Here is a 23,787-nt window from a genome sequence, read left to right as displayed (position 1 = left end):
TGTGGCATGGGACCGTGGGGAGCACTTGCAAATGGGAGCACGTGGGAGCGGCTGGGGATTCGGGAAGCTTTGGGACTCGAGAGTCGAGACGTCGTCAAAGTTGGGGCTGCGGGCAGGATCGAGCTCATGGGGTAGGGTGGGGGGCGGGGCCATGAAGCTGGAGCGTGGGACGCACCGTCCCGCTAGTGAGGCGGAGCATGCGCCGTAGCAGTCTGATCAGCCTGGCCCAGTGATCTGTGGCTCCTTTTCCGGTCCCCAGCTCCCGCTCCCCTCCGGGCCCTCCCTCTTCTGTGTGTGTGCGTGATGACACACACACTGTGTGTATGAGTGCGCTCGCTGTCGACTCAACTCAACACCAAGTAGTCCGCACAGCTGGCCCCACACGTCCCATGACTCCCATCTTGCCCTTCAGCTCCCATCATAATAAACTTGTGCATCCGCCCAAGTGCCCCCTCCTTGCCCCCTTTTTCATCGCCATCTCTCTCTCTCTCTCTCTCTCTTTTCTTTTCTTTTCTGCATATTCACGAGCTCCTCTTCAGCTCCTCTTCATCTTCTGCTAGTCGACTATTAGCTGCAGTCTGACCCAATTTTCGTTGTCAACTACTTCCTCACGCGCAGCTTATACTACCAACGAGCCCCCCTCTCGTGATCCCTCTCTCACGAACACGTCGCGTCCTGATCCGCCCGGCCACATCGCTCCTCACAGCTGATCGACGTTCCCAGCTACATCCTGTGAGCTCATATTATCTCGACCAGCTCAAGCAGCCTGCACTGCTGCTGATCACATGAATTTAGCATCTCAATTAAAGCTTGCTGCTAATTTAAGCAGTGGACTCTCAATGTTTTCAACATAAACGCAAGTCTCGAAATTCAGCCTCTGCAGGTACTTACGTCCAACTAAGCAGACTTTAGAAATGCGTGAATAGCTAAATTTTCGGTCGGTGAGACTTTTTTGGTCCTCCTGATAACCAATCACTAGCTCTAACTCTGCATGAAACGAACTGGAAGACGGAACTCTACACAAATATCAGATACTGATAAGTAGCTGCTGGCTGGTGGCTGTGTGATAAAGGAGCATAGTGTGTATTTTAAGCCAAATTAGCAGCTTCCAAGGTATTGTAATTTGACATGTCCGGTGGCTTATATATGCAGATCGGAATGCTGCGAGATCCCTTATCAAAGCCTGCGGATGTACAAATGGAGGTTCAGCGAGCTGGTACAGCAACAGACCATAGTCGGAGGAACAAGCCTAACAGTGGAAATTCGGAGCAAGCGATGAAATGTCCTCGCTGCGACTCTCCCAACACCAAGTTCTGCTATTACAATAACTACAGTCTGACGCAGCCGCGCCATTTTTGCAAAAACTGCAGGAGGTACTGGACGCAGGGGGGATCACTGCGGAACGTACCTATCGGAGGAGGGTGCAGGAAAAACAAGCGGGTAAAGCAGAGAGCCCTGGATCCGCATCTCTTCGGGGGCCAGCTAGACGATCATAGCAGCTTCTTGCAGCATGCAGCAGCAGCTGGCTGCGGCGCGGCGCCGGGGAATTTTCTGTCCAGCAGCAGCTGCTTTATGGGGGGACCGCCATTGCCAGGGTTCCTTGATTTGGCTGGTCCGGCACCTACCGACAGCCATATGCTCTTCTCTCGAATACAGGATTCTCTCAGACAGAATACTGATCAACAATCTATAGGTGCACTAGACAGTGTGATCAGCGCTAAACAGCTCTCACTCATGCAGCAGCATCCCACCACATCTCTAAATATGTATGACGATGTCGCTGGGCTGGATGTTAGCCATGCAGGTAATTATGTGAGGCCAGAGCAGGGTCAACAAATGCACCAAGTTTTCAACGGATCAGTTGAGCTGGGCAACAGCTTCTTTGAGCAGATTATTCCTGCCTCCTCTGGGCCAGTACATAATTTTAGTAGCCCAGGTAATGGGGTGTCCTTAGATCAGCACCAACTCTGTAGCAACGTCTTTGGAGTGCAGCAGGATGCAGCTGGCGTATTTTCTGGAAACGCCCATGAAGGGCATATGGCCGATGCTCAGCTCAAACTAGTGCAGGCGCAGCAACAGCGGCAGGCTCTGGCTCTGCACTTGGGCGCCGCATCGGTCGAGCATCACGGCATGCATAATTCCGGCCCCGGCCCTAGTTGCAGCAACGCAGGTACGTCAGGCCCACTTGCGGACGTCGACTCATCATGTGGACTCAGATCATCAGCATCACATCAACATATAAGTCCACCTGCAGATCAGCGTCGCTACATCCATCATCGTCACCTTGCCTTGCCCGATTTCGAGGATCAGGAGTCTCCCGAGAGTATGGGCAGCATGAATATGGTAATGAGGAGAGGCGATATGCATGCTGCCGTGGGCCATAATCTGGTCAAGGGATCATCAGGAATGAACCCCAACGTCGTAGCCGGTAGTTACTCAACACGTACTAGTGCAGCTCACGAGGAGAGCGCCTGGCAGCAAATAAGCAGTAGCCATAGCAGCGTCGACCACCAGCTGCCATTCGCATTAAGTGGAGGAGCCCACAACGTCCCTCAAGCGCATTCCATCAGCACAAGCTCTTCTCATGCAGGGCCTCATGAGCAGGCTCACAATATCGGGTTTTGGAGTCCCTCTCCAGCTAATTGGTCGACCACTAATCAAGACGTGCGCGCAGCTGGTGCTCTTCTCTGATTGACTTATACCAACTTATCATGAATTTCTGTTACCTTGACTTCCACTTCTGATTACTGATTTATTCTTTTATCTATTCTTTTTAAAATGAAGCCCATACAAGTCCTCGCACATCAATTTATAATAGATCATTTAGAGTGGAGTTTTTGGCCACAGCTTTTAATTACCCAAAAGTAATTTACACACGAGCAATCATGCTCGATCAGAACGTACTTTCCACTGCTGATCCCTAGCTGCGTCTCCTACTGTTGCAATTCAAATAATTAACTGGGGCAACGTCTATGACTATGTGTAATTATTAGAGATCCCCTGGGTAACAAAGACCTATGATTGTGTACTAGTTGCATTCCCACTTTTATAACTAATGTAGCTTGGGGGCACTAATCATTGATGTGTGTCAAAGGCGCTTAGATGATCGCAGTTTCTAATTTTCCAGAGCATGCTAGCTATATTATTACGGTGCGCATGTCTCGGCGCTCTTGATTGGGTTCGTCGACTGTTACTGGTAAATGAGATGTCTCATCAACAATATAACAATTTGGGAGATTTGATCGTTATTCCTTTTTGCAGCTAAATCCCCACATCATTCTCGTCCAGGCTTTTCAATCCCCTCTCTGAGAAATGATTTGTACAAATGAGAAAAAAATGTCAAAGTGCAACATGTGCATGAGCGCACTAACTAGTAACTATATATTGGCAGGGAATATATGGTAGCTTTAATGAGGGCTCTTGCGCAACGACCACCAATTAATTGATCGATCTTCAGAGATTTCATGGACCATTGGAGTATTTGCTACTTGTAATAGTACAGATCAAATAAATCCTCTTTCTTACTCGTGCCTTTCAAAAGATCATTATTACTAACTTACCACTACTAGCCATGTGTAATTCCAATCGTCAAAATTGTTACGTGTCTTGAAGTCATCCACGCTGGCTGCAGCCTGCACCTCCTGTCTCTCACAGCTGCATTTGTATAATAAATAATACTATCCCCAAAAGTCGAGAAGATAAAAGCGTGCTACGTTTGTCAAGAGGCCGATACTTCCGTGGTCAGGCATACTTGATTATCAGGTTTCCTTTCAATAATTGTCACATTTACAGGTGAAAGTTTTGGGTTGGTTAAACTTGGTTTCTCTCATTATATATATATACACAAGGAGCTTTGGACACTCTTCTATATAGGAAACAAATATATAATTACTAGGCAATTTACTAGATGGAGTACACATATCTAGTAAGAGTGCAATCATGTAATAATGAGAATACTACTAGATGGTTGTAACCACAATATTATAGCTATATAGGAGTTTTATTTAACTATACAGTAAGAAATTCTTACTAGTTTGACACTAGATAGGGGTAGCAACAAAATTCTACCTATAAGGGACTTTTAAAATAAATCACATTAACAATCAATTTAATGTATCGTACACAACATAGCACATACTTTTTGAATAGAAGGGCTAAAGATTAATTGATAACTTATAAATGGTCACTTAAAAACACAAGGAAGGGCCTGCTTATGTATAAGTTGCAACCAACCATCGGCCTAGTTGGTTATGTATAAGTTGCAACCAACCATCGGCCTAGCTGGTGTTGTAAGCTTTCATCTGAAAAAAATTAAATGGTGTACAGGCATTAACTCAGTATGGCATCATTTTGATCCGACTGTCAAAGGACATCTAAATTTGACAATTGAACTCTGGTGTATTGCAGCATCATAAGAGAACAACTAGCATTAAATAGATTGCAACAACTCTGACTTAACAAAGAAGACAATCATCAACACAAAATGCAACAAAGAGGGCTAAGATATCCCTTGCCTACTACCAAAATGGCCAATGCAAATTAGCCATAGCAAGAAAGTTTGCAGAGTTAACAAGTGCATCTTGTCAGGACAAATCAGAGAAGTTGGGACTCGGTAGTCTATAGGATGTTCAAATATGTTATAGGCAAAGCTTTAGAAATCAGAATGCATAACAATGCTAAAACACGTGCCCATGTTAAATCGTATGCAAGAGCCCCAACTTGGATTCACATTTGTTATAATCTCTGATAAGAAGAAAAATTAAAGTACTGAGTTACCGGCCCTAGCAAATAGAGAGAGGCGGAAAAGACTGGCTGATGCTTCAAAGCTGGCAAACGGTACTTTGTGGAGTGCTACAGTTGGTGGGGCGAGTAAGTCGGGATTTGATGAATTGGAAGGTCGAGGAAAGCGGCTATTTTCAGTTAATGCTGCAACATTCCTCCTCGACACCTTCTTCATCGTCTCTTCTGTGTGATGCCTGATTCGCATGCTCCTTTAGTCCTTTCATTTCTACGTGTGCATTCACCTTTACCTCTAATTGTTTGATGCACATATGCTCCAAATTAGCTGAAGGCTGCTTAATTCCGACAATTACAGATTGTTTTTTGGTAGGGCATCCTGGCTTTGATGTACTTATTGTTTATGCGTAACAATATGCTTTTGTCCTATGCCGAGGCAAAGAGGGGGAGGAAGCCAAGGCAAAGAAGGAGAGCAAGGGAAGTACCACGTTTTCTGAATTCTTGTCCGGGGATTTCACAAGGGGCTATTGCAAGGCTTCATGAGACTTCCTCACAGTTGGATTTCCATCAACATTCCGCAACAATATGTGTCACATTAGATAATAACAAAGAAAATGACTTTCAAGCAAGCGAGAAGGCAGTGCTATAGTTTCAAACTCCCCAGAGCATTCATCAACACCTCATTTGACCATATTTCTTTGGTGGAATGGCAATACAAATCCACCTGCACCAGAGTCAAGAACTAGATGAGAACAAAATGTGCAAGGAAGTTGCATGCTAGTGGAACATCATGTGACTGCAAGATACTTTCACCTTGTACTTCTTTAACAGACACAATAAATCGAATACATCAACATACCTTGAGTAGCATGTAGCATGTGAAGCTGGTAGCCAGCCTGATAGAAACACAAGAAGATATAATTGAAGCAGACGTTCTCCACTCGGTAGAAGAATGATTAACAGTGACGGCCGAGATCGTGCGATTACGATCCCTCAATCAACACCCGAACACGAATGAAGACCAGCTAAGATTAGGTATTCACACTGCAGGCTTCCCATCACCAGCATCTCCCCACTCAAAACCTATGAGACTCGTACGAGCCTCTCCTACCATAGCTACAACAAGCCTGATGAAGATCTTTCTGAGTGAAGAAGCACATGTGTGTGTATAGAAGATGTAGAACAAAAAAATCTCTCTACTTCAACCAGTAGAAGAATAACAAAACTGACATAATAGCATCCCTAAAATGAAAAACAAAGCTTTAAGGAAAAGAGATGTATCTAGTCTCAGAGCAGGAGGGAATAGCTTCCACCAAAACGAACATCATGTAGGGAAAAAAACATTGGTACATCGGTGTCCACTCTGCTTCGGGGAAGTCTCAGGAGAAGTGACCAGATTTGTCACAAGTGTAGTAAGCATTTCTGCCTCCACCACGGTTGTCTGAGCTATAACCTCCGCCACCCGCCACCAACTCTCTCTCTCTCTCTCTCTCTCTCTCTCTCTCTCTCTCTCTCTCTCTCTCTCCTCTCACACACACACACACACACACACACACACACACACATGGTAAGAGTAGAGGTGGGCAAAATGATCAATAAGTGGATTGAGTAATACCTATCATGCACGTTAACCTGCATGTGCAATTCCATGCCCTGTTGCTCCCGATGTTCCTGATCTACCTATCTCTACTTGCGTGTGCTTGCCTCGCCAAAAACCTGGTTTCATTTGCAACACAAAATATGTGAGTAAAAGAGTCTAAAAGATCTGTCCAATGAGTTTTGAACTCAAGACCCTTGTTTTTAAGAGCCTCGTCCCACCTGGGGGTTGGGTAGTCACGGCTTGTCATGTCCCCTAAGTAGTTCATATGCTCACACTGGCAAAGACTTTTTGGAAAAGCGCAAAACAAGGTACCGGCTACAACCATTTTACCAATTTTCCTCAATTTTGGTGTTTTTTTTTGCCAACCATGTTCTAACGTAGAGGGGCGAAACTCTGCCCGAGATAGTTATCCACATTTGTGCATTGCACAGAGAGAGAGAGAGAGAGAGAGAGAGAGAGAGAGAGAGAGAGAGAGAGAGAGAGAGAGAGAGAGAGAGAGAGAGAGAGAGAGAGAGAGAGAGAGAGAGAGGCATAGGTCGCCATGGAAAATAATGGGGAGAAAAAGCCATTGCTTGCCATCATCCCAATTGTCATAATCGTGGCAGAGCAAGCCAACAAAATTTGCAAGACAATGTTCTCGAATTTGATGGAAACTGAAGATAACAATTCCATCGATCTCTGCTTGTATGCATCTTGCACAACATGCTGATGGATCTAGGGATGGAGCAAGAGTTTGAGGTGTGTCAATGACACTGTGGGACGCATGTCTAACCTCACCATCCTATCTTATTGCTGTATTAGTGAGAATCACGATCAAATTGTCAATCCATGGGACGAAGCTGAATCGACTAGTGCATAGAGGCTACAAGAGGTTGTCAATCTCTCGGAAAACAACTAACAACTCGCATCTAACTCAAGCTACACTCAAGTGACTGAAATCACCAAAAGCCAATCGCTCATCGGTAAACAAAGCACATCCGTTACAGCATCAAATGACATCCAAACGTAATGAAACTTCTAGGACATGTTTATAAGACCTGCACACATGCTTATGGTCTCAAACCCCACTTTAGGTGAAGTTTCAAAATCGCGATTATTAACAGCAGAGTGGATTTTTGACCTAGTCGTTTTCGACCCAGAATGCATCTAAATGCTTAGCAATGATGCCCCAATTCTCCATCTATGCTTAGTTTTTTATTTGAAAGTGAATTCCTAGTTATGATGAAATTAGGCCACGGATCGGCGACACCAAAAGCTACGAAATACGGTGATGTGTTTATGTCAATGCGTAGAGCTCTTACCTGCGGTTGCAATGCAACAAACATGACTGCAATGTGACAACCGGGGAGAAGGAAGCGCGAGAAGGAGAGGAGTGAGTGTCATTAGCTCATGCTGTGTATTTCATTATCCAAAACTTAATAATAACTTATAAAAATTGGCTTTTATACCTTAGCCAAGGTTTTTGGTGGTCAAAATTAATAATCTGGGAGTTCTACCAAAGCTGGGTAATGACAGGTTGATACAATCTGGAAGCTTGTAGCCCTGGCTCATTAATTACAGAGTTTATCTGAGAAAATAGGAGTTACAATATTCCCGATTTATCAAAAAAATAAGTGTTTTACAATGAGAACTCCGAAAAATGGTATTCGTGTTAGCTTGCTGCTAACATTCCCCCCCTCCTCGCCTGTGTCGTCCCTTGACACAACTTTATGGGTTGAAGTAGTCTTCGGGCTGGCGGGGTTGGCGAGGCGGTCTTCGAGCACACTTAGTGCCTTTTGGTATCTGATCTTCCTTTCTGTATCTGGTACTTGCAAAAACTGCATAGTTACTCTGTTCTTGAGCTCCACTACTGAGTAGCCTACAAATTTTGATGTGAGGTTGTTGATCACTGGCGCAAATATCTTCATTCGCCAAGTGAAGAATCCCGTGTAGAACGCTTCCTCGAATGCCAGCATATTATGTGAAGGTAGAAACATGCATCTAGCGTAAAAGCCATAGAGGACTTCTTTGGAAGGTTGGCCACTGAGATCATAGCACAAGCCTTTATTACCCTCGAGGAATGACATTCAAGGGGCGCCTACTTGCTTTGGCTCATGGAACACTTCGATGCATGTGAGCAGCATTCGACAGATCTTATATAGCATAGCACATGACAAATCAGGTAGACTTATAAAGAATGACATGGCGCCCTTTAGGGTTTTCACCATGTATTCTTCAGTCGCTGGTCCCTTTTCTAGAGCAGATAATTTGGGGTAGTTTAGCCAAGTTGGCCACTTCTTGAGTAGTGCCTCATGTGTGATTCAGGTCCTTACTCTTGGTACAGGACAGAAAGTCGGATATTTTTGCAGGGCCGCAGGTGCTCTCATGAACAAAATCAAATATCGTGGGTTTTTGTTCAGCCAGCTCAACCTCCACTTCATGTGGTCTTTATCTACGCCCTCGACTTACATGTCTGCATAAAGCCTTTCGTTTACCTATAGTAACTCCACTTTTATTAGAGGGTATGGCAAGGACTATTGGTGCCATTGCGCATTGATTTGATTGGGAAAGAGTTGTGTAACGTTGACGAAGTGAAGAACTCTCAACTCCCAATCCATCGTTGCCTTCCACTGCTCATCTACCTCTTGTGTAATCTTTTCTTTTAGTGTATCTTCTTCAGCCTTTGAGAGCTGGACCATGGGCATTGTGTCTTCTTCTGTAATGGTTACCTGAAACTCGTCCTCACCACTCAGCTCTAATGTGGACTATGTCTCCAGTTCAACAAATGACACTGGGGGTATTTCTATTTGAGGCTGCTCTAAAGTGCCTGTCTCTTCTTGCGTTTTTGGCTTTCCCTCTCTCAGTAGCTGGTTGACTCTTTTGAGTTCAGCTATCTCCTTCAACAATTCATCTTCTCTTTGGACCCGCATCAAGGCCAGGTCTCTGCGCTGAGATTGCTCTAACTTTAGTTCCAGCTCGAGGTTCTTGTTCTTTTTCTCCAATTCTTTGTAGACCTCGTATGTTCCTTTGATCGAGGCTACGGCTGGATTCTCTCGTATTTGCCGCAAGAAAATTGCCTGATCATTTATTCTCTGCTCTGAGTATTGTAGAGAAGCATTCGCGACATCCAACTGCACTTGAATCTTATGAGCTGACAGGGTTGTCATTAAAAGTTCGTTTGTAACTTCTGTAAGCTGTTCATCTTTTCCTTTGCAAGCATCTGACAACTTTGTAAGTAGGTCACCTAACTCTTCCATCTTCTTCTGCTGTTTATCTCTTGCTAGCTGATGTAGTTCAGCTTCAGCTTTGATTTTTTGAACTTGCTTTTGTAGATCGGTGATGACATTCAATCTGTCTTCTAACTCTCCTTGAGAGCGTCAATCACCATCTCTAGTTCATTAGCTTTTGTGTTGCGGCTAAGTGCTGATGATCGGAGTCTTTCCGTCATATCCTGCATTTTCCTTGCATACGTTGACTTGTAGGATTACCTCATCATTTGATTGCCATTATTCATTTCTTGCTAGCTGCCTAGATGTCTCGGCAGTCTCTTGTGTTTCTCTGCTGCGTCGTGGCAGCTGGTTGTTCTTGCCCTTGAGGCTGTGGCTCGCCTTCTTCTGCTTTGTCATCCTAAGGCTTTGTGGATGCCTCGGCCGTTTCATGATGTGTTGAGGTAGAAGGTGTTGGCTCAGCCTTTGTTGTGTCCTCTTGTTTCCTTTTCTAGATCGGGTTCTTTCTCTTTTTATTGTGTGTAGCAGTAGCTAGCCTCTTGTACAGGTTCTTCTGCTTCTTTTGATTCAAATTTTTGTGTAGCTTCGACTGCTCTCTCTTGTTCAGGCTCAGCTTCTTTAGTTGGCTCATTTGTGGTGTCTTTAGCTCTCGGTGATGGTGGTGGGCTTGGGATAGAGTTATCCTGCTGTTCCGTAGGCGGTGAAGTGGGTTTGGGAGGCTCGTGACTTTGGTCGTGTTGTGCCTCTTCCCCTGCCGTTTCCTTGGCTTGTCTCTGGTCCTCCGTCTCTTTTTCTTTCCTTGCCTCTTCTTGGGCTTCTTTCAGCTTCAAGGCTTCTGTCGCTTGATACATTTTTTCCAAGGATTCTATTGGATTTTCAGCCTCTTTCCTGGTGTGATGCTTGGTCCTTAGTCCCTTAAGTCCACTAGGCACCCATTTTTTCAGGTCCTTTCCTTGTGCTTGTCGGCTGCGTTGGTAGGCATGTTTTTCTCTTTCAAATGGGGCTTGCTTTTGCACGAGCTCTTCTTGGTGTGCTGCCACATGGATTTTCTTTTCATTTCCTCTCTTCACGCTCTCTTTTCTTCATTATCTGAGATTTCATTGCTCTACCTTTCCGGTGAGCTTTCAACCGACTCTTCATCAGATTTGTAAGATCTCTTGGCTGATGTTGTAGCTCAAGGAGATGGTTGTGCTGACAGTATCCAAGTGTTTTGGTCTGGGACAGGTGGTAGGTTGCCGGCCATGCCGATGGCATGGTATGCAATCCTTGTCAATACCTCTGGTGCATCTAGGTAAGTAATCTTTCCTTCTTTCTTTGTGCCTTTCAGAGTGGTCAAGACATATTGTGCCTGGTTCACCGGTTGCCTGGTTGTTGACTTGAGGACTTGTGTGAAAGCGGTGGCAACCACATGATTTGGCCTGGTATGCCTTGGTGGCCTTTTAGCCAGAAAGTGGAAATGTTGGTGGTATAACCTGGCTGGCTCTTCCACTTGCTTGTGAATTAGGTATGCAAAGGTGGCTGCAGCGGTTTCTCTGGTGAAAGTACCTGCCGTTTTCTTTTCTCTTGCCCTCATCATCATTCTTTCTATGGGCAGTCTGAGTGCTTCTGCCACTATTTCCTTAGTTATTACCACTTTGACTTTATTTCCTTGAGGGTCAGAAATGTGGGTAGTTCCATCTTCTTTAATCGTGGATAAAAGCTCGTAAGCTTTTTGGAAATCCACACCGCACGGCTCTTGTTCATAGAAATCTCTGAGTCCTAGCCTGCGGTTGGCTTCTTTGGTCTCAGGCTTCACAGCGACATCATTTACTTCTTTCGGTAGGAGTTGAAACTCTACCTGATGTCCCTCCTCACTCTTGAATCTGTTGGTGAACACTGTGGTGTGATGCTCTTCTGGCTGTTCTTTTGAAAGATAGGCTGCCTTGGCGATTTTGATTGAGTCTGGATCCAGTTGGTATGCGGGCAGCTCCTGCAAATTTTCTTTCTAGTTGAGCTTCTTCTTGGCCCTCCATGCTGCTTGCACGGCTCCTGTTCAGTGAATAGAGTGTCAAAGTTAGTAGATTTGACGGATTTTTCTCTGAAATGTCCTTGAGTTTGAAATGCTGACAATTTTGGTCCAATTTGCTTCAAATCAATTTTTGAACAAGCATAGATGCATAAAAACATGCAAGGAGCAAAATTGTAAATTCCAAAAAAAAATTTGCAACCAAAGCAAATAACTATGATTATTTACAGTTGAGTAATTTTTCAACATTTTACAAACTTGGCATCACAGGCTTGAAGTATATACCAAATACATGCTCTGAGTGAAAAATGGGCTCATTTGGATGCATAGGGTGAAAATGGTACCAGATTTTGACTTTAGGTCTTTGAAACAGTAGATATAGGGGAAATTTAAAAATTTTGAGCTCCAAATTGGTTCAAAGTTCAAAGTTGGCTAGTGGACTTTATAACACATCATGTACTTTGGATGTATGTATGGTAAAATATCAAAATTCCCCCATTTTGGCTAGAAAGTAAATAATCACGATAATTAATTTTTCTACCAAAATCAACAATTTTTGGTACAAATTGGTTTTTGGCATTGTATAAACTTTGTGTATGAGATATGAGGTGATTTGGATCAAGAAATGTTGTCCATAACCCAAAAATTGGCTTGCAAAGACTTCTTTACGTTTTCTTGGCAATTTTCCAAGTTATAGGTGCTCATTTTGGCTCATACTTGATTTTTTGCATGTAATAGGTGTGTACACATGATAGGTAAGGTGATGATACAATTTCCAAGCAAAAATAGTACAAAAGTAAATAATCATGATTATTTACAACAGTCACAATTTTTTTGCTAAACTTACAAATTTTGACCTAAACACATTCTATACACCTAAAATAAGTTTTAAATTGAGTTTGGTCAAGTTTGGTCTTGCCGGCTTTACTTTGTACTTTGTCGACTCTGAAATCATCAATTTCTGAACCTCGTAGGCAAGCTGTCTGTGGAGTCAGATCGAAATTCTGGCATCTGTCAAAAACCTAGCTTTTCTACTGGGGATCCCCTCGACCCTTGCCAAATGGTCAATTGATGATATAGAAAGGTTCTATTATGTTAGGGCATGCTACAGTTCAAATCCCATATGATTTGGTCGAGCTGACAGGCTGCTATGGTCAGCTTTTGGTCGTAGGTCTTCGTGCACTGCTCGGTTTCTAGGGTTTTTTCTAGGGGTTTAGACTAGCTACCAGCTGTATAAAACGGATCATTAACGAGTAAAGAAATTACCCCTCATGTCTCGTGTGAGACGGCACTGAAAACGGGCAATTGTAGAGTCCGGAAAAGACGCGCGATCAAAGAGGTCTCTCTGTGCAAAGTCCACAAGTGGAAATGAGGTGGTTTTAGCCTACCTTGGATATCTATACCCGGACTTCCTGAACCAATTTTCCCCAGATTCTCTCGTTAGTTCTACTAGGCCGTAAAACCTATGTTAGACTCAAAAATTTACTTGATCGGATTCCTGTGGTCATTCGGCAAGAATTTTGCAAAAGTAGGTATGGCCGCCTAATTTAAGCTTCTCGCTTCCATCTTTTGATTTCATTGAAATTTTTTTTGCTTGTCGCCTTGTCTTTTTTATCACCATCGTGTCTTTCATTTTTCCATCTGAGCTTCCTTGCTATTCATTATTAATTTTTGACATGTTTATTGAAAAATCAAAGAAAATAACAAAATGTTATAAAAAAGTAAAGTGAAAATTCAATAATTAAGAAAATCCATTGAAAAACACAGCTTTATTGTTTTTTGTTGGATTTTTCTATTTTTAAGTCTCATTATCAACAAAAATGATGAAAGATAACTAAAAAGGACTATTTTTTAATGATTTTCTGATAGTATATACACTATTTACACTCATCGGGAAGATATTATCAGTGAAATTTCCCTTGATAATGAATTATAAAGGGCATTATTAGGTAATTTTGTAAAAATTCACACGTTAACATCGAACTTTTTCCTCCCTCTTCAAACATTGCCCTTAAATACTTAGTGACCTTCCACCCCTCCTAGATGGCGTACTCCGGAATGACTGTGTGCATGGGTTGAACAATCGTGTCTATGCATAGCCGTGTTTGGCTCTACCATGCTTTAAAGATCAATGCAATTCAAACCACTATGCTGTGCAAGAGCTGGGTCTTGAGTAATTAACTCAAGGGTTTCTGATGTCGAGGTTTGCTGCTAATGTCTTCCAAAGAGAAAATCTTGTAGCTTGTGTGCTCTCTGTTTGATTCTACCATCAGGATGCTTTAGCACGCTGATTGCTTGAGCTGTTGGTAGCACTTTTGACCGTTGTTGAGCTTTTTCTCGCCATTGGTAGCTTGGTCTACGTGGTGTTGTATGGTGTGGTGGAGTCTTTTGAGACTTAACTCGCCATTGCTTGATTGGTTTTACAGTTTGTGGAGAAGATAAGTGCTTCTTTTTCTTCCAAACCAATTTCATGTTAGGTTCCTTGCTCGGAGACGCTCGTCTCTGTGTTTTAACCCTTGAAACCTTATTTTGTTTTGTCGGTGAAGTTTTGAACACCCAGATTTGAATCGGCTTATCCTTAAGCTGTGCTTTTGGTACCCAAATTTACCTGACTCCTTGCATGCTACTTGTAGCATTTGCTTGTTAAGGGGATGGAGAAGATTGATTACCTCATGATTTGGTCTGATGATTGCTTCCTTTCCATTCCTCCTTCCTTGGTGCAATTGGAACAATGAGTTGTCCTACCATCCATGTACTATCACGTTCAAGTTGACTACTCCCAATGTTGGGGTTGGGTTCTTGTTGCATCCTTTGACTGTCACTATTCCTAATGTCAATGCTTGACTTGTTGCCTTCTTGTAAGTGGAATAACTAACTGCATTTACTCTAGCTCCTGTGTCGATCGAAGCATTGGTGCTATGATTGTTGAGCTGTACTTTGATGCGCAGGTCCATTTCATCTAACCAATCATCATCTATTGAAATTGCATCTTTAGGTAATTCCCATTGTCAGTCATCTATTTCCAGAGTATTGATGGGGATCGTTATCTATTGATTCCTGAGAGAAGCTTCCTGTTCGAGTATCCGAAGACAAGATTCCTCTTGGGCTTCATCAATAAGTTGATGTTGTTTAATCCTCCTTTGTGTGGATGTATGGATTCTTTCTAGCAATTCATTCGTTAGTGGAAAATTGTATTTCTTTAAACGACATCCACTAATCCAATTAGCCATTGGTTCACCATCAATGGTGGACCATTTTACTGCTCTACTTGGAGATACATCTTCAATGATAAACGGTCCATTTCCCTTTTTCTTAAACTTGGGAATGTGTTGCTTAAGGAAATAGACTAAAACTAAGTCCTTTTTCTTGAAGATTTTTGTGATTAAGTGGGAATCAAAAAACTGTTTTTGTTTCCGCTTTTGTGCATAGATGTGAGCTACAGCAGTTAGCCTTTGCTCATCTAGCTTTTCCAAATCTTCAAGTCTTTCTAACAATTCATGTCCAGTCCACTCAAGATTTCGTGCTACCCTTAATGTCGGCAATAGAAATTCTATTAGCAGTATGGCATCAAGACCATAAACAAGGTTAAAGGGTGTAAACAAGGTTAAAGGGTGTAGCATTCAAAGCTATTTTGAATGAAACTCGATGAGCCCATAGAGCAGCATGGAGATTCAATTCCCAGTTTGTTCTTCCTGAACTAACCACTTTAGTCAGCACCGAGCTAAGAAATTTTTTCGTATGCTCAGCTTGTTCGTTTGCTTGTGGGTGATAGGGAGCTGATTTGTTATGAATGACCATAAACTCATTAAGCAAATACTCGATTACCTCATTGAGGAAACGAGTTCCTCGATCACTGACAATTTCTATTGGCAGTCCATATCTCGTGAATACATACTCATATAAGAATGCATCAGTGGTTCTGGCATCATTATTTTGAGTTGCTTTAGCCGCGGTCCACTTGGTCAAATAGTCCGTAGTTAGCTACAATGATATATTGAGCTTGGGTTATATAAGTAGGTGGATGTATTGGCCCAACAAAATCTATACCCCATTTTGCGAAAGCTCTAGCCCCCATCATTGGTCTTAAGGGCATTCTATCTACGCGTGGTAGCATTTTTGCTTATTGACAAGCATCACACCTTCGAACATATTCTTTGGCATCTGCAAAAAGTGTTGGCCACCATATGCCTTCCATCAAGATTGCTCTTGCAGTGGTCTCACTAGAAAAGTGGCATCCAGCTAATCCAGCATGTGCTTGTTCTATTATCGGAATATACTCGTCTTTATTTGCACAAAGATGCAAATGTTGATCTTTACCTCCGATAAAATTGGTTTCCAATAAGAGCATAGTCTCTTGCTTCAGTTTCAATTGCTCTTTGACGGCGTTTACTCATATCCTCAAGAAATGTTTGGCTTGATAAGTAAGTAAACAGATAGTTACTCCACTTAGGAACATGTGACATTTGAAACAATGTTACATGAGGTATGGGTGTTTGTTTTTGACATTGAGGGCAACCCTTTACAAAAGATCTAACATCACTCCTCATAGTTGGCCAAAATACTCCAAGTCCCAAAATTCGTTGCATAGTTTGGTCTTCCGCAAAGTGAAGTCCTACTATGGTAACATGTGCTTGACTTATGTTTTTTTTTTCCCTTCAAGACTAATGCACAAGAGCAATATTCTATCTCGATTTCTTTTGTATAGCCTACCAGCTAGTAATTGATACATAGTTGATTGTCCGATTAAACCAACTGTAATAAGAAGTGGTATTTGTGAATCCGCTTGAGCTATTGTCATCAATGACACCATGTTTTCCGACCATCGAAATATCATTTCCACGGAGAACAAATAGGCATCTAGTAGATCATCGTATACCTCTTTAGGTGATTCTCCTGAAACAATCCTTGACAAATAATCTGCTCGTTGATGTGTAGTGCCTTTTTTTACAACCACAGTGAAATCAAATTCCAGAAGAATGATGAACCATCTCCCTATTCTTCATGTGCTGCATGGCTTGTTGACCAACTACAACAAGGCTTGGTGATCTACAAAGAACACAATCTTGTTGGCTAATAGATAATGTCTATACTTTTTAATGGCATAGATCATTCCTAATACTTCTCTTTCGGTGGTGGTGTAATTTTTTCCCGCCATGTTCAACTGTCGGCTAGCATAAGAAATTGGAAAGTTGATTTTCCCGTCTCCTGGTAGAGCTAGTATACAACCGATAGCAAAATAGGAAGCATCTACATGTACGTGGAATATCTTATTCCAATTTGGTGCTTTCGATCCATATTGGAGCTGAGGTGAGAGCTTGCTTAAGATTCATGAAGGATTCTTCACATGCCTCGGTCCACTCAAAGTGTGTAATCAAGCTATACTTGGGTTTTGCAATTATAGCATACACGTAGATGAATCGTCGATGATATTCACAATGCCTCATGAAGGCTTGCACCCCCTTGGATGTTGTTGGTCTAGGCAAATTAGCAATGACATGAATTTTTTCATTATCAGTAGCTATGCTATTTTTAGACACTATATGTCCAAGAATTTTTCCTTGTCTACCCATGAATGTGCACTTTTCAGGATTTAAGCAAATCCTATAAAGTCTACATTTTTCGAATACCTTTTTGAGGTGTTCAAAATGATCAGCCCGGATTGATGAATGTACGCATATATTATCCATATATAATTCTAAGAATTTTCTAAGATATTCTTTAAAAGCATGGCTCATCAACCTTTGAAATGTGTTTGGAGCATTAGTTAACCCAAACGACATAACCCGATAGGCAAAAATACTCCATTCTAATGCAAAAGCAGTTTTATGCTGATCTTTTGGGTCAACCAAAAGTTGATTGTATCCCGAAAAGCCATCTAAGAAGCTGTAAGATTCTTTTCCTGCAACTTGTGTCAGAACATGCTCAGTGACTCGAAGAGGAAAGTAGTCTCTAATGGTGGCTGAATTCAGTTTTTTGAGATTAACACACACTCGTAATTTTCCAATCTTCTTGGGTACTACCACAATTGGAGACACCCAATCTGTGTTCAATTTCGTAAATGAATTCGGCTTCCTTTAGTTTTTCAATCTCTTCTTTTATCTTCCTGGCAAACGTTTTATTATGCGTGTATGGCCTTTGTCTACTTGGTTTTGCATCATCTCTCATGGGTATGGTATGTTGACAGATTTCTGGATCAACGCCCTTAAGATCCTTGTAAGACCAAGCAAAGATATCTCGGTATTATTTTAGCAAGCTTAGCAAAATCTCTTCTTCTTCTTCTGTTAGGTCATGTGCAATGTAAGCAGGTCTAGGCTCTTCTCCTAGTTCAGCCAGGTCTATTTTTTTAGCGTTTTCAGGCCCTTCGTAAGACTCGCCCTGTTTTCGTAGTTCCCTAACAGGTTCTTCGACTATGATTTTTTGATCTTGGAGAGTATACTTTTTGTAATGGAATGGAACACTCATTACATCCTTACCATCCTCTTTTGTGGTTTCCATTTTGGTCTTATATATCTCCTTTAGAGCTCTTTTCAACTCTTTATATTCTTTTTCCACACTACAAGAGGCTATTCATATTAGCAACGCTCACACAGCGACGCTCAAAAAAAATATTCCCGGTGTCGCTATGAGCGTCGCAAATTTACAAGTAAATTTGCGACGCTCATAGCGACGCTGGCTGGGCTAAAAAAATAACAGAGAGCGCCCAAAAACTCAGATCTCAGATCTGAGTTTTTCGGCGCCCTCAAGAAAGGAGCAGGTAACGCTTTCCCTCTCTCTCTCTCTCTCTCTCTCTCTCTTTCTTCTCCACACACACACACCACACACACACACACCACACACACACACACACACACACAACACACACACACACACGAGGAGAGGAAGGAGACCCAGGTATGCTCCTTCCCTCTCCTCACTCTCATGTTCCCTTCCCCTCTTTCTCTCTCTCTTCTCTCTCTCTCTCTCTCTCTCTCTCACACACACACACACACACACACACACACACACACACACACACACATAGTGTTTTTGAGAGAGAGAGAGAGAGAGAGAGAGAGAGAGAGAGAGAGAGAGAGAGAGAAAGAGTACAAATATAAACAAAAACGCACACACACATACATAAACAAAGAATGCACACACACATTGAGAGAGGAAAAGAGAGAGAGAGCATGCATAAACAAAAAACGCACACATTGAGAGAGGAAAAGAGAGAAAGAACATGCATAAACAAAAAACGCACACATTGAGAGAGGAAAAGAGAGAGAAAACATGCATAAACAAAAAAACGCACACACATTGAGAGAGAAAGAGAGAGAAACTAATTTAACGTCGTAGGAAACTAATTAAAATTAAAAGACCTAAAGATCTAGCCGACGAGGAGTTGAACTCAAGACCTATTATTCAAGAGGGAGATGGCATAACCAATCTATCATACTTGGCATGGGTGATAGAAAGGTTATACCATTTATCTCTTTTTATTGGCACACACATCCACACACGCGCACACACACAAGAAGAAGAGAGTTATAACGTCGTAGGAAACTATCCTAAAAGACGTTAAAGATTAGGTTAGATGTAGACTTACCTTAAATTAGATTTAGGTTTCACTACAAGAGGTTATGTGCTCTTGTGACGCTCTTAGCGACGGAAATACACCGGGTTTTTATAACCCCCGGCGTCGCTATAAGCGTCGCTAAAAGCGTCGCTACGAGAGCGTCGCTATATGCGTCGCTATAAGCGTCGCTATAGACGTCGCTATATAGCGACGTCTATAGCGACGTCTATAGCGACGGTTATAGCGACGCTCTCACAGAAGAGTATAGCGACGCATATAGCGACGCTACAGAGCCATAAATAGCGACGCATATAGCGACGCCTGAGAGAATATTTTTTTGGTGGCAGGGCATTGAATGCCTGCCACCCATCAACCATATTGTACTTGATTCACTTTTTAAAAAAAGTGCAAAGGTAAATAATAGACCCAAAATAGTCACCCACAAGACGCATTGTTTGCAAAATTGACAATTGTACACATCATAGACAAACTGAATTGATTGGCAAATGTAATAATGACAATTGTACAACATCATAGGCATAAAGAATTGATTGGCAAAAGGAATTGCGGTGACAAATGTAATAATATACATGGTTCAAAAAGACGTATAAAATCCGTCTCATGATACATAAGCTATGAGAAACCCTAAACTAATGCTATCTAGCTACGGCTAAACTGACGTCGTCTAATCAGACGTCTCATCGCGTCCAAGCGGCGTATCTGTCGGATTCTGCAAAAAAAGACAATAAGACAGTTTTCAATAAGTATAAACATATAACGACATTTATAAAACAATACAAAAAATAAAAAAGAGTAAACCCTAATACTAACCATGCCGCTGCGAGAACTGAGAATGTCCATCAGGGCGTTTAAGCCCTTCCTGCCTGCGTACTCGCGCTCGTACGGTGTGGGATCACGTCCTGTCATCGACCACTGTCAAAACATACAAAGATTTCATTATGTTAGAACTAAAAAACTCATAAACCCTAAACTATCGAACATGCATAAAGAGCAATGTGAAAAGACTTACAAAATCGGCCTCAAATGATGCCCATCCACCGCTCCCCAAGTGGTGCGAGCTCCCTGCCTCTACTCGCGCTCTGGCTGCATCCTTTTGTTGCTTCCACTTGTCGGGATTCTCGCGCGCTGCTTTCTTCGCATTCTTCCAATCTTCTTTGGCCAGCCAATCTGGCCTATTCCACCCATTCTTGATTGCTTTTTGCACTTCGGAACGCTTGTGTTTGCAGTATTCGCGCATTCGAATCTTCATCAGGTCTTCATTGAAGCGCTGATCCCGTGTTGGAACGGGAAACTCATCATGAAGTATGCTGATGACTCTGTTTTTTAAATCACTTGGTACTTCACTCCATTTGTTTAGTATATAGTGTCTAAACAGCTGAGAGCAAAGACCACGCATGCGCGAGATCACCTTCTTGCCGTCATCATCCATGATGATGCCGCCGCTGATGTCGACGGAGTAAGGCAAGCCCTCTGGCCGGTGACGCGTGAACCTGGGTGTCCCGGCAGGGGTCTCTAGCGGCGTGTCGATGGGGGTACGGACGTCAGGTGTCTCCACCGGCGTCTGGGCCCCGAAGCGAGGAGTGTCGAGTGGGGTGGCTCCTGGCGGAGTAGGTAGAGGTGTGTAGCTTCTAGGAACAGTCAGCCGTGCAAAACCTGGCGTAGACGGCGATGCTGTGGCTGGTGTGGGGGCGGGCAAAGAAGGGGAGGGTAAAGAGCCTCGTCGAACACGAGGCGGTGTGGAGGCATCGGTGGCGGAATCCCCACAACAACCGCCACCGCCACCACTAGAGCGCCGGTGTCTAGAAGAGTGTGACGCTCGTCTCGTCGACGCCGAAGCTTCGGAGCGCGCCGAATGCTCCGAAAGAGAGGGAGATGCGGATGGTGTAGGAACGCGCGATGATGCGCCAGAGCGATGACGCTCCACGTACCACTGTCTCTGCTGCGGTGACAAAGAAGAAAGAAACTCCTCATCATCCATACCTGCATTAAACACACGAATATTTAAACTTAATATTGAATGAATAGAGTAGACAATGACGCAAAGACCATTAAATACAATGACGTAATGACGCATATAAATACAATGACGCAATGAATCGAGTGGTAGAAGAGGCAAGTCGAAAACTCAGAATTTTCAATCAAAAGATGTGAGCAAAATTGTTCAAATACAATATTTGTGGCTTTAAGAGATCTCTCTCTCATCCTCGCATAACTCAGCATAACTTCCTATATCTATATAGAGCTCTCCGTTTAAACACATATCCTCTGTTTCATTTTGTAGCTCCTCTGCATGCACCCCATATAGAGCAGTAGCATCTTGATGCTCGTCTGGCACCACCGCAGCGGCTTCTGATTGAGCATCTTCTCTGATCTCCTCCATTGATGTCGTTGTGATTGGCACATGGTAGCCTTCATACGTCCTTGCACTACGAGGGGCTAACTCTATGACGTACCACCAGTTTGATGTAGACTTTGTAGGATGAAATACTACCTGCCAGAGCCACATAACTTACATGAGAGCTTTCAAGCACATAACTTGTAAAAGGGGGATGTTAACTATTTATATACTTACTTGTTCACAATGCTCGGGTAGTACGAAAGTGTCTCTTAGGTCAGTCCATTTCTTAGTAGAATCCACCTCAAGAAAACCAGACTCTCCTCTACGCACAGTAGCGTTTCGACCCTCCATGATTATCTTGAACCATTGCACGTCGAACAAGTCGACAAAAAATCCTCTGTAATCGATCCTCAAAATCTCTTGCAGCGTGCCGAAGTAAGTGAGTTCCGCCACCACGGGATCTGCATCAGAGGAACGTCGTCGACTAGACTGTTCAAATTTTGCCATGATTCCACAATCTTGAGTAAAACGCTTTTTGTCGATTCGTTCCACCCTAAAATGTCGACCTTTACACCATGCTGCTGTGTATGACTTATACTACAACGAACAAAGATTATGAGTGGCCGTTCAAACGTTTATAAATAAAGTCACTTGCTAGTCGTACATTGCAAACTTACCTTGGTCGCGCAACCCCGAGAGTACTCCCACTCTTCTTCAGTCACTTCGTCACCGCATTGTTGTGCGCTTTTCAATTGGTTGTGCAACCATCTTAAGCTCATGAAGGTTGGTAGGCTCTCCAGAACCGCTGGATAGTGCATCGGTGGTCGTCTTCCCCGTCTCCACTCGATTCGTGCCCTTTGTCGCTCTTGCTTTGCATCCTCATATTGTGAAATCCACTTTTGCATCACTGGATTGTGAAGCATGCAAAATCTGTTGATTTTAGCCTCTAGATCTTCCGTCATCTTCTTCTCAACACCGAGATTGCACATGACAATCCCAGATATGCGCTCATCATCTATGGTTCGCCATAGCGTGTCCCGGGATTTATCAAATCCGTCTAACCACTCTCCAATGTACACTAGGGACTCTGATACCAACCAACCTTCTGCCATGCTACCCTCCGGACGTGCCTTTTGACGCACATATCCCTTAAGCGTTTTCATGAAACGCTCTAAGAAGAACATCCATCTGGAATGAACTGTGCCAGCTATTTCCACCTCATCAACTATGTGAATAAGAAGATGCACCTGAATGGTTAGCATTGTAGTAGGAAAATGTTTCTCAAACATGCACACAAGCTCCGCAGCATTTAGTTTGGCGAATGGTATGGAGTCTACGTCGATCTCCTTTTGTGAGATCCATTGCACCAGCTTTGCAAGTTTGTAGATTGTGTTACGGATGTCGAGAGACAAACATCCCTCAATGGCAACCGGTAAGATAAACTGTAAAGTATGTGCAGCAATGATATTAAAGTCCACATTTTATGCAATGATATTAAAGTCCACTATGAACGTACCTGACACATTTTATGCCAATCGTGTGACTTCAAACCGGTAAGCTTTCCTTCTTTAGTAAAACACGTTCGGAGCGAGTGCATTACGCCAGTGGGGGTCCGCAAAGATCGAATGGCCTCTTTTACTTTGCGTTCTTGGGCTCCTGTGAAAATCCATGGTGCTTTAGGAAGTTTTATCGATCCATCAGACGCTGTTTGCGGCCAATATTGCTCCATACGATCCACATTTCTAAGGTCAACTCTGGCTCCCAAAGTATCTTTCTTGCCGGTCAAATGGTCCCATAGTAGATTACCCACATTCTTGAATATGTGCATTGGATCGAGCAAGTGATTGATCACAGTCGAGGCCAGTATGGTAACTCGTACCATAGAGATAGTCTCTTCATCCCTGGAGGCAATCCGTCATCGCACATCTCCTTCTGCTCTAACCATGCTTGTGCAGACATCCTTGGTGGCTCTCTTTCCAAAAAGCCGTCGCGTAACACATGATTCTGCGGAAGATACGCTTGATGACCTTCGTAGATTTGCTTCTTCAGTGAGGGTGCCCTACGTGCATTCAGTCTAGGTCCACATGTGACACATGCTCTGTATCCGCTTGTTTGAAGCCCTGCATGTATACACATGATAATAGATCAACTATGGGGAAAAACCAGATTTACAGTGTCTGAGAGAGGAGTGTCAATAGATCACCTGAGCATTCTGTTAGCCCGGGATAGTCATGCATGGTCCACATTAGAATACCTCTGATCAAGCATTCCGTCGTCCTGTGTGTCGGCTCATATCCACCACCTCTATGCCAATCCACAATTGTTGTA

The 23,787-nt window shown here is 43.0% G+C and overlaps 1 protein-coding gene across 1 annotated transcript; it reads left to right on the top strand.

The window, feature by feature from the left end:
* Positions 1-442: 442 nt before the first annotated feature.
* On the top strand, positions 443-3,078 carry LOC147448170 (uncharacterized). The gene is made up of 2 exons (XM_086524027.1): positions 443-883; positions 1,153-3,078. Exon 2 carries the CDS (start codon positions 1,159-1,161, stop codon positions 2,689-2,691), a length of 1,533 nt encoding a protein of 510 aa, XP_086380153.1. The 5' UTR covers positions 443-883; positions 1,153-1,158; the 3' UTR covers positions 2,692-3,078.
* Positions 3,079-23,787: the final 20,709 nt, after the last annotated feature.

This window comes from Adiantum capillus-veneris, chromosome 11 (genome assembly GCF_014529385.1).
Source record: "Adiantum capillus-veneris isolate H3 chromosome 11, ASM1452938v2, whole genome shotgun sequence".
In the NCBI taxonomy this organism is placed as follows: Eukaryota; Viridiplantae; Streptophyta; class Polypodiopsida; order Polypodiales; family Pteridaceae; genus Adiantum; species Adiantum capillus-veneris.
This window is presented reverse-complemented; position numbering and strand designations above follow the sequence as displayed.